An 11,627-nucleotide genomic window follows, 5' to 3' on the forward strand; every position below is an offset into this window, starting at 1 on the left:
TAAAAAATGTATGCAGATAAATGTGCAGAACATATGCAGCTTCTGCTTCAAACAGAAGAGGGCAGTAAAATCTCTGCCAAGTGGCCCAGCTGTCAGGGTCAGCAGGTGACATCAAACATGCAGCCAAAGTCTGCAGAAAGCAACTGAGATGATTAGATCTCAGGTTTTCAACTGTTTCTGGATTTGATTTACAGCAGCAAAATGAATGGAGTCGCTCCTTTTTTATTATCTTTGTAGAATGATTAACTCACACCAAACAAAAAAGGAGGTTCACTGATCGTGGTTTACTGATTCAAGGACAATTTACACAACAGTAACCATTTATTGAGCTGTAAAGTTTTACTCAGTAGCAAAAAAGAAACAATGATTTGGTTTCAGTCAATGCGATGTGTGAACACGCACCTTCAGGTTTAGACGGCAGACGAGGCCTGCTGCCAGGTCCTCTGCCATGGACCCCTCCTCTGGTCCTGTTAGTGGTCACTGCAGTCGCTCGATTCAAACAATCCTGCACGGTGGAGGCGCTGGGCTGTTTGTAAATCAGGCTGCTGCCGAGAGCTGAAGGACAAGAAGACAGAGAGATTCCATGAGTGCAGGATCAGAGGAAGATTCAGAAACAACTCATTTTTAAAGACAAAAACACAAAAGTGAGGATACAAGTGATCAAAGATAGTTTCAACGTTATTAAAGTTTGTTTCTCGGTATTCTTAGTGCTCACAGCCAATTTATTTGGGATAAATTCTGACGAGGCACCGTAGCACGTCTTTATTGTAGAACATTTGGTGTCCAATTGCCTTTCACTGACTTATTAAATAATGCTACCTTAATAAAGTTTATAAATTTTTTGTTTTCAGAAATGTAATTTATATATTCACAAACTTTGAAAGCAAATATGCAGCCATGTGGACTGTTTTTTTTGTATGTTTAACCAACCATGTCTGGGGCGTGGTGACACAAAATGCAAGCAAAACACTCAAAGCTAAAATGAAAAGGAAATACAGATAAGTAAGTTTGTAAAATGTATTATTATACTTTAATATCTTTCAGAGACAAAAATCACAAAGAGCTTCCCAACAAAAAAACATAAAAACAAAAGGATGAAGAAGATCACATAACAGCAATAACAAAAATAAATCCTGGTTTGAAAGGTTTTAAACTGGGTCTTCTCTTTCTGTAGCTGTGTGGGTTAAACTAAAGGCCAATTTCCGTCAAAATTTGTTGAAGAAATGTTCTATAAAACAAATTATTTTAAAACACACATTACCTATGGAATAAAGACAACAAGACACATGTCATTTTTAATGCCTTACTCTTATCAACAACTTTTTCATTTATTATAGCTTAGAGATACATTTTATCACAAGAAAACAAAACAAAACTAAAACTCTCACCAAAACTCCAACTGTTTGACTTTAAAATAGAAAAAAATAATATAGCAAAAGATAATTACTCTTTCTACACCAAAATGTAAAACTCAAATTTCATTTTTTTTGGCTTGAAAGTTGACCACCTGTCATGAGAAGAATGTGACAAAAAAAGAAGAAACTATTTCATATTTAAATTAGTACCTTCGGGACGAGATAAAATGTTAACAAGGGTCAGATTTGGCCCACAGGCCTTAAGCTTGACGTGTGGAGTAACTGCAAGGGTTTTGGTAAACATTTACCCTTTAAGCTTTGCAACATCGCAGCTGAAATAAGCTCCAGAAACAACTACTTTCTACAGCATCATTATATTACACAGAAGCATGAAAACGTCTCATACATGCAGCAGTTATTGCTTCAGTGTCAACCATAAAACAGGAGCTGAAGAGAAACTATATGTTGATTATCCAGCTAATGATCGGACTGATGATCAGCACCAGTGAGACTTTTACCCGACCAGCTGGCCACAGATGGCACAACACGAGCCTTTAGATGAGGCAAACGCACTGATTTAAGAGAGAGACCGACACAGACGGACAGTGTTTACAGTAAACTCGTTCTCAGACTTCACAGACGTGAACCCAGCAGCCTGGTAAGGAAAATGTCCTTATATGGAGTCACACAGCAAAGAATGTATGCACTTAAAAGCTATTAGTTAGTCTATTAGTTTCCATTTAAGGTGGCCACTTAAACAGATGGTTGTGATTTAAGTAAAGATGCTGATTTACACAACAAAAGCAGAAATCAATTTACTTGTTCAACATAAAGTGGATGTTTGTGCCGAGTCTGTTTTCTACCAGATGAAACATGATCTGCACAGAGTGAGTTAGGAGCTTGTCAGTCACTGATGCTAATGCACAAAGAAGCATTTCTGCAACCTTGTATCATAAATCAAAAGAGATGTTGACTTTTTGACACACTGTCTTTCCCCCATCCATCTAAAAATAGACCCACCATGTGAACTATCAGTGTGTTTGAACATCAGTCGCACAAACTGGTTCAGAAAGCTCTCCTGCACCCTAACGGAGAAAACGAAATGTTGAAAAGGAGCTGAACTCTTTTGAACAAATCTGCAGATACGATTAAAATGTTCAATTTCTAAACGCGACCGYTACAAAAGTCATTTTAAGTCATTTAACTGCAAAAACAAACACCCAATTATCTGATTATAAAAATAATTTGCACCCCCAAAAATACATATTTACCACCCATATGGTGTGGTTCTCCAGATGCAGTTTGTTTACTATAAGACTGTTAGTATGTGCCAAAATGCTGCCTTACAGACCCGTATTTATTTTTCCTCAAGCGATCTTTATCTCACCAACCCTGAAACGAAAAGAGCACGACTCAACCACAGAATCACAGAGTCACAGTTTCTATTTCTACAGTTTGGCTTTAATTAAAGACAATAACTGGAACAAACATCTGCCTGGAAATGATCCCACGCTGTGTTTGGCTGAAGTGACTTTCTAAAATGGCCCTAAAATCATAGATGAGGCTGCCTTTACAAATTTCCTTGATAAGGTGGTTGGCTTCCTTTCACAACCACTCAGATTATAGRAAAACAACCAGCAACAAGTTGGGTGTTATTATAGAAATATAAACTAAATTATACAAAAAAACAAATAAAAGGAAAGAATTTTCTGCAAATTGCACATTACATGCAATTTATCCTAAAAAAAATCACATTTACAACACTTCTGCTACCTTACTGTTTTTGCGACTGTTAAAATATCTCAAGAACCCCTGATTAAAAAAACACAAAAATATGAATAGCTATATTTTTATGGTGCAACATGAGGGCAAAAATTTAGACTATTGCGCAATCAGAGGTTGCTACATCCATTCCTAAGCCAACTATTGACCTGATTAATGATAGGCTGGCACCGCTTACTGAGAGGCCAGCACAGGCAAATGAGAAGGAGACTAATCATTTGCGTTAGCGCTGRAGAGGCTGGCGACTAGCATGGATAGGCTGGAGTTAGCACTGGAGATGATAATGCTATCTTATCCATGCTAGTCACTAGCCTCTCAATGCAAGATCATTTTTAAAGGAAACATATCCTGCTTTTAAATCCTTATTTTTCATATTTAAATCATTAAGTTGGGGCCCAAACAGAATATAAAGATATCCAAGCAGCACTGGGAGAGACTAAATTCAAAATTACTGCTCTCCAAAAGACTGCAATGACAACAAAATGAGTTAAAAAGTGGATTTTGTGAAACCTTTAAGCAGGTGAAATGCTAGGCCTTCAAGACCCTCAAGAGTAAACCYGCTCAACACCGTTAAATCACTGCTGCTGTTCTAGATCAGAGGAGAAAGATGTAAACACATAATATTTTTACTGCACGCTCCATAAATCTGCTGATTGTTGTCAAAGAACCTGAAGATCAGATTGTTCCTGTTCAAACCAGCTCATCAGAGAAAAGGCTGTTTGCATGAACTCTGCTTCCTTTCTCAAAACATCGGCGCTTGGTGAGAGCGTTTTTCTCTCTCTCCTGGTACCGTTCTTATTCAGGCATCCCTCTCATTAAAACCGTCTGGGCGTAAGTGACAGACCACTGCATACCGTAAATTACAGGCAGCCGGCCACCACCCTGCAGAAACACTTAGATTCTCCATCTGCATCCGTGTGACGGGAGCATCCCTGCTGTCCGAAGCTCAGCAGAGGCGAGGCTGAAGAGGAGCTCAAAGCGTAAGAGACGCCATCTCAGTTAATATTCCTAAATGTCCCTTCTGTGTTATTATGCTTTTTCTAATAAAATAAAATAAAATAAAATAAAAAAGATTGATGCTCCGCTGTGTAGTGGTCACCTAGGGGTGGAATAAACAGTTCCACCTGTCTTTGACCTTGGTCTCAGAAGTCCTCCTTCAGAGAGACACAACTCTGTTCAAGTTAAAGTCATAACAGGTTTTCTTAAACAGTAAAGAGACATTTTTTTTATTAATCAGATAATAAACAGAATAATCTAATTTTATTCATAATTTTATCGATGTATAAAAAGAAAACACAAAAAGAATGATAATACCATGTTTTATTGTGCTTTGATGTAAATCACAGCTTGAACTTTAACTGTGAAACCACAGTAATTGATTATAGATTTTTAAGTTTAGTTAAGTAAAATAGTTAAACTTAAAAATCTATAATCAATTACTGTGGTTTCACAGACTTCTGAGACCAAGGTCAGAGACAGGTGGAACTGTTTATTCCACCCCGACCACTACATCTGCAAAACAAGAAGTTAAAAAAACAACAAAAAAATTATTGTTGACTTTTGTCCTTGTTGCTGCACGGTGACATTTAGCCTCACGAGAACCAGTTTCTGCTCTTCTGAAGATGCAAAGCATATTTCCCAGAGCCTGAAGTTACCGGACTTTGTTTCAGGAAATCCAAAGCTGTCGAGTATCATTCCAGCTGAGAGGTAGTAAATGCAAGTGGAGGCTTAGATACAYTTGTTGGTTTCCTTACAGCTCATTGAAACAAAAGGTATATGTATATTTGCATGTTTTTGTCATGTGATAGAGCAAAAAAAAAAACAAAAAAAAAAAAACAACAACCTGAAAATAAATGATTTGTTGCTTACAAAGACATGCTAAAATACTACAGACAGATCTGTTAGAGACTATTAATTCTTGCATTTAGACATGTTTTAGATTGAAACAAACAGTCTAGTTAATGCCAAATTCGCAAAAGTAATGCGGCTGTCATCACACCAGTTGCTTTTTTGTTAATTTTGTTTTTTTACACTGATTCCTGACACTGACACACACAACTGTTTCCTGAAAATAAGTTTTCTGTCAGTTTATTTGACAGAATAACTACAGCAGCCTTAGTAGCCATTCAGTCCATACAAAAGAGCCACTGTGAAGTTTGGTCTCACTAAGTTGATCAAACTTAACGAGGAGCAGAAAACGAAAAGAAGAACGCTGTCTTAGTGGCTCAGTTAAATATCATGTTAAAAGGTAAAAGCTACCAGACTACCAACAAACAGCGTCATGTTCCTGTGACCACAGTAAGGTATTGGCCAAAAAAATAATCACGATTAATTGTTGTATTTAGCCGATAATGATTAATGACGATTAATTCCCTGGGGTCTCTGGACGCCCTCATATCCTAGTCACATGACCAATTTAAAACCACTCTACTGGGAAAGACTTGCTCCCTGCAAAAATCTGTTCAAAATTGTGTCAAAAGTACAGAATTCAGGGTATACATCAGTTTTTCAATTGTGTTGATAAACCAAATAAAACCAGAGTTAAGATTAATAAATCACAGAACTTTTGTTTTTAAATGTTGTTTATATTTGAAGAGGTGTGGAGCACCAAGTGGACTGACAGCGTTAATCGTATTAATCATCAAGGGCCAAAAAATAATCAAAGTTTTTCTGATGATTAATTGCACGCAATACGATTTTGCCCAACGCTAGGTGCCAAAAATATAAGGTTCAAGGGATTTTGGCCAAATTCCCAGGTTGAGGATGCAAGACGAAATGCGACTCCAGGTGAATCAGACAGTCACAGCAGAAAAAAAGAGTCAAGGGGACTTGGTTTTACTATGAACTATAAAGGTCTCCATGGAAGAAGACTGAGGAGGGATCCATTAGGAAAAATAAAACAAAAACAAAAAAACAGGATGTTAATGATCCCCAAGGTTTCAGTGAGGAGTTTCTACTGACGAGAAAAAACTGGAGCATTTTAGGCACACAATATCAGCGGTTTTACTTTGATCATTGTGGAAGTGTACTAAGAAATTTATCAACATCTGTATTTTAAAAAACTGACCGGAAACTTTGTTTTCACGTATATGCTTCACACTTTTCAAAAACGGAACTCACCAACTCTGACAGTGATGATTTGTGCGACAGTGTTTGTCTGAATTCAGCGCAATTTGTAAACAATCCTGTCAGGCCACAGATTGCTACAAATGAAGTCTGCAACAAGACCCAGTTTCAAAAATCAAAGTAAATGTTTATCTTAGGATTTCAACACAGACAGAGGGGAATGCATCAATCCAGGACAAACTTTCTATTTCTGCAACAATAAAACAAGCAAAGTCCCTAAAATAGTGAATCCATGAAACAAGTGCTTAATATAACTGTTTGGCTTCAGGCATGGAAAGTTTGTGGCTCAAATAAGTTTTAAATAGACCAAAAATTAAATGTGTGCAAAAAACTTGATGTTCAAGGTCGAGTTTAGAAAAAAATAACAGAGAAATGAAAGAAAAAAAAGCATCAATTTTGAAGAAACCAAGCGAGGTTTCAGTGAGATCGTAACTCACTTTGAGCAACTTTCTCATGCAGAGGTTGACACGCTCTGACAGCTTCCTCTTTTTACAAGTTATCAGTTTTTACTGATACCTGTTTATTTTTAAGTGCTTTGACTTTGACTCTCGGAAGTGCATATATTTTTTGTTCCTTTTACTTTAAAATAAGAAGTAAAAGTCTGATCATATCCTCCTACAACTTATTTCCATAGAAGCTGCATGATTCTTTGAAATAGCTCAGGTACAAAACAACAAACAACCAACGCTTTGTTTTAGGTTTTAAAAAAAGAACAAATTTACAATATTTTTTCAAATATTAGTGATTTATTTTCTTTAGAATTTCTGAACATGATTCATTGTCTTTTATCAAGTTGTAAAAAAAAGGTTTAAGATGATGTTTTGTTATTTATCATCCCAATTTGTCCCATCATATTTGAACCTCAGCAAAAAAAATTAATATTTCAGGGGATTTATTCAGGTAAAAAAATAAAAAATAGAGAAACAACATATTCGGAATTCCTAATAGCAATTCCAATTAAATTTTTGCCTTCGGCTTCTTAAATTATTGCAGTTACATGTTGAGATTCTCTCGTYGACATCTTTACAGCTAAAGCTTAAAGGAATGAAAGGAAAATAGTGTTATTCGTGTTCATTACCAGAATGTGTGCTTATGCAAATGCATGGAAAAGATTATAAAAAGAGTAACCATACAAAACCAAGAGCRGCTCTTGCTGAAGTCTGGTTTTTAATGATTCACCAAGAGTTCTGACTGCAATGCGGAAGTTCATTCAGTTTTAACAGAAAGCTTCAGGGCATAGCTCCGTCTATTTGATTACGTCATCAGTGGGGGGTCCCTGTTATTCCCCTAGAAGCCACGCTCCTCAGTCATTAAAAACCTTCCCTAATGAAGAATTAAAAGTTCAGTTGGATTTGTTTCCAGGCATGCATCTATTAATATAGAATCATCAAGTTAAACAAAACAGTCACATTTAACAATCATTACAGTTCTATCATAAAACTATACCATGTGTAGTGTAATTAAAATCAGTATGTAACCTAAAACCCAATAATTTCTTCAGAAACACATTTAATTTTACAGGTAAGCTAAAATAAATATGCAAAAACKGAAAGYAAAAGATCTCTGGAGAAAGACAATGTGTAACCAAAGCTGGCTTTTAAAATTAACATACAAAGAAATTCAAAACTAGAAAATGTCACCATTGTTTGGAAAAGATGAAAATCTATCCAGTGTAGGTGTCACCTCAAGTGAAGAAACAAGATTTACTGCCTCGAAGCAGGCCTCGGATAGGCCTGACGAGAGGACAGGAACTCTGTCACAAACTGAACTATATTTAAGCCATGACAGGTCATTCTAACCGTGGAAGAGAACCCCTCAGTTCTCTTAATCAGATGATGGACAAAACAATCTCTTCTGTTCGTGACTCATTTGTTGTTTAACTAAGAATGTTTATGCATTTGTTAAATCATGATAATGCCTGTCACAGGAAAAGTGGAACCACTTTTCTTTTATCGTGCCTTAAAGATTAATAATGGTATAAAAAATCACAGAGAATCTGATTACAATGTTTTCATTGTGTTTTTATGTAAATCACTGTTTTTACTTTACTGTGAACACAGTAATATAATTGTGGATTTTTCCTAAGAAAATCTTTCATTTATCTGGACTAACAGAAGGTTCAGAACTGATTATAAAACAGAAATGTTAATTAATCATCATAAAGGTTTTGCAGTGATTTCTCTTAGAGTCTATTAGAAGAAAGCTGAAAAGAGGTTATCATATTATGTTGTTGAACAACCACAGAATTTTAACCTTGGGCTGGCGCCACTGGCAAATCTTTATCTTTCTTTCTCTGACTCATCTCTAAGCCTGAAGGCGGAACCAAAGTTCATCCGTTTCTTTTACTAACCCAGACGGCTTTGAGCGACACACTCTTCTTCCTAATTCCAACCGAGGAAGACAGCTGGGATTCTCTCGGGAGAAAACCCAGTTTGGCTTTAAGTCTGATCCCATGAGCTAACTAGGGAAAACTTCACAGCCAGGGACCTGGCACACCTGCCGATGGTTCCAAATCGAGGCTTCGAGCCTCTGAGTGTTTTTAACTCTTTTATTTTGGAAAGAAGGAACCAGATACGGCTTGAATTTTTCTGGCTTGGACTGAAACAGACCCAAGTTACCTGTGAAAACACCTGTTCGCCAATGACCGGTAAGCRAGCCGACATCAGTTCCCTGACTGATCGGAGACGAGCCAGCTCCTACCCCGAGGGTGCCTTAAGAAGACATCATCAGGTAAAAGCTGGCCCTAAACCAGTGACACGGAAACAAGCCCAACAAGAACAAACAGGACCAATCCGACGTACTGTTGGTGTGCAGGTTTATCAACCCTTTCAGCTTCTTAGTCAAACAGCCCCAGATGTTTTTCCTCACATGACAACAGCTGCGTCACCTGACGGTTGGCCCATCCTGACCCGTCCCTCCTCCCGTCCCCACCTCTGATCCTCCCCCCTGGCGAAATGTGGGCTGAGTTGAGCGAGAGTGTGAAYGCCTGGAGGACAAACAAAAAGGGCACACCTGCCTGTGTGGCACACGGTGTTTCCACACATGGGTGTGACTCTCTGGGATCACAGGCAATGTYAGGGAGGACATTTCATAAATACTCTGTTGATGAACGCAGAGGTTCTGTTGACACCAGCACAGGGGACAGGAGCAAGAGAATCACTGAAGTGTGATGCAAAATCACCCAAATTTACCTTTTTTTTTTACATGGTGCACCTGCTACTTTATGTATAATTTATAAAAAGGAGTACAAACCGAAATGCAGCAGCTGTGTGCACCTGTTTGTATTTAGGCTCTAAAACAGGGCTATTCAATTGGCAGCCCGCGGGCCGGATGTGGCCCGCGAGTGACCAAATCTGGGCCCACCAATTGGTTTATTCATCCCTTAATTCCAAACCCCCGGTTTTCTACTTTAATTACTCTCAGTTCTTTTARTTAAACATAGACATGWTTGGTATCTACAGAAACGTCAGAATCTTGGCTAGAAGCTAAAAACCATTTCTATAAACACTCAAGACAGTCAAAACAACAACAAGCAGTTGAAGATAAAATGATGAAAGTGAAAATAAAATAGGTTTAAAAATTTGGCAAGTCAGAAATGTCAAAATATTATTTGTGTCTAATGATAAGAGGCATAATGTGTTCTTTTTGTTTTTGACAATGTTTAATTATCACTACTTTTATAGGGTTCTGTGTGTTGTTTTCATGATTAAATGCAGCAGAATAAACTAATTCAAAGGTAATACTTGGTTTATTTACATAATAACTTTAATTGCTGGATGTTCGGCCCCTCAGCTGTTGACCGGCAGTAACTATGGCCCCCGGAGCAATTTAGTTGAACAGCCCTGCTCTAAAAAGGTCAGTTTTAGTGAAACCTTTTTAAAAATCATTAAGCTGTTTGCTGTAGATTCTTTAAAAAAATCAAAGAATGAAAAAAATTTAACAAGTCAAGAAAGCAGCTAATTATTCCTCTGAGTTAAAAATCTGTGAATGCACTCACCCTGCGAGTTACAGACAGCAAAACACACAAAGCCAGTCTTCTCTGAGGGACMGTGTTGTGTGATTAAAGAGCTCCCAGAAGAACAACTAAGTTTAGGCTCCTCGCAAGCTTCCCAGGGAGTGCTGCTGCAAGTGACGCAGCTCTGCAAGAACTTTTACAAAAAAGGCTAAACTCCTCCCTCACTCTCACTCACCAGCGCTCACCCTTTTAGCCTCCTCTTTAAAAAAAGAAAAGAAAAGAGCAGCACAAACCGACACATGCAGATTTGAGCCTCAGACCAAATGGATGTGGACTTTAAACAATAAAAAATGATGCACATAAACGAGCGTCAATAAATCAGAAAACGCGAAGTTGGGATTTATGTTGTAATAAATATTTTACGTGCACAGCGTGCGCATGATTAAATCATTCCCATTTGTTCTTACTCATTTTAGTTTGATCACGAACCAAAGTAAAAACTGCAGCAGAACACAAACGTGCTTATGCAACCAGTGTAATTCCCAACCAGTGCGTCCTCGTTATCAGTTTGATCAATGAACAGCAAACATGAGGACAAAGTGCGACACAAGTTCCATCATCTGAAATACAAAATCAAAACAAAGCTCCACGTCTGTTTTTCCCCCCATTTTCACACCACTTGTCCAGTTATCTAAAGAAAATGAGAAGAATCAGTCAAACTGAGCTCACTCAGTTAAAAACTAATGCATAACTTGATAAAAACACAAACAACTGATCAGATGACATGAAAATGAAAGACTGAGCCACAACACTGTTTGTTAAATACTGAAAACAAAATTTGCAGAAGTCAGCACAGGGAACTGCAACTTTGACTTGTGCTGATCCTGTTCTGTGCTGCAGGGCTGCTCTGGTGACAGACTTTCTGCACGGCTGCGTATCAAACATGAAGTTGTGAAAAAAATAAAAATAAACGAAGGCAGCCCTTGTTCTGACAGAAAGAGTGGCTCAGATTGAACAAATAAAAGATGTGTGCTTGAGGTGTCACAGTGTTAAACACGGCAGCTCGGCGAGCGGAGCTCCGAGCCAGTGGAGCAGGATTTGAAGGAATGACAAGCGCCGTCTTGCTTTTTCAATGAACCAGTCGGACCAGCGCGAATTCCTTTCATTACTGCCTCCATCACCTCCACTTACAGGACTGCACAACTTCAAACGCTGCTCCGTTCATTATCAAACTTTACACCCAAAATTGTCACCCAGCAGTAAAAACTTGAACTGCACTCCCGTGCTCGTATCTTTACGGTTCAACGAGTCGATACCGCCTGGAACCATCTCCACAGGCCTGCAGGCTTTTACTGGTATCTGACAACTGGTTGAACTGGTGTCAGGGAGTGCTGGGAGGGACGCTCCAC

General features: G+C 38.1%; 1 protein-coding gene across 1 annotated transcript in view; it reads right to left on the reverse strand.

Moving 5' to 3' along the window:
* Positions 1 to 402: 402 nt before the first annotated feature.
* The window catches only part of LOC106537190 (glutamic acid-rich protein), a gene marked incomplete at its 3' end in the record, with an annotated part of 50,294 nt that continues 39,069 nt past the window's right edge, over positions 403 to 11,627 (reverse strand). The window contains 1 exon segment of the mRNA XM_014034571.1: positions 403 to 555. Within this exon segment, the coding sequence (XP_013890025.1) occupies positions 403 to 555 (153 nt within the window).

This window comes from Austrofundulus limnaeus, unplaced genomic scaffold, assembly GCF_001266775.1.
Source record: "Austrofundulus limnaeus strain Quisiro unplaced genomic scaffold, Austrofundulus_limnaeus-1.0 Scaffold7, whole genome shotgun sequence".
NCBI lineage: Eukaryota > Metazoa > Chordata > Actinopteri > Cyprinodontiformes > Rivulidae > Austrofundulus > Austrofundulus limnaeus.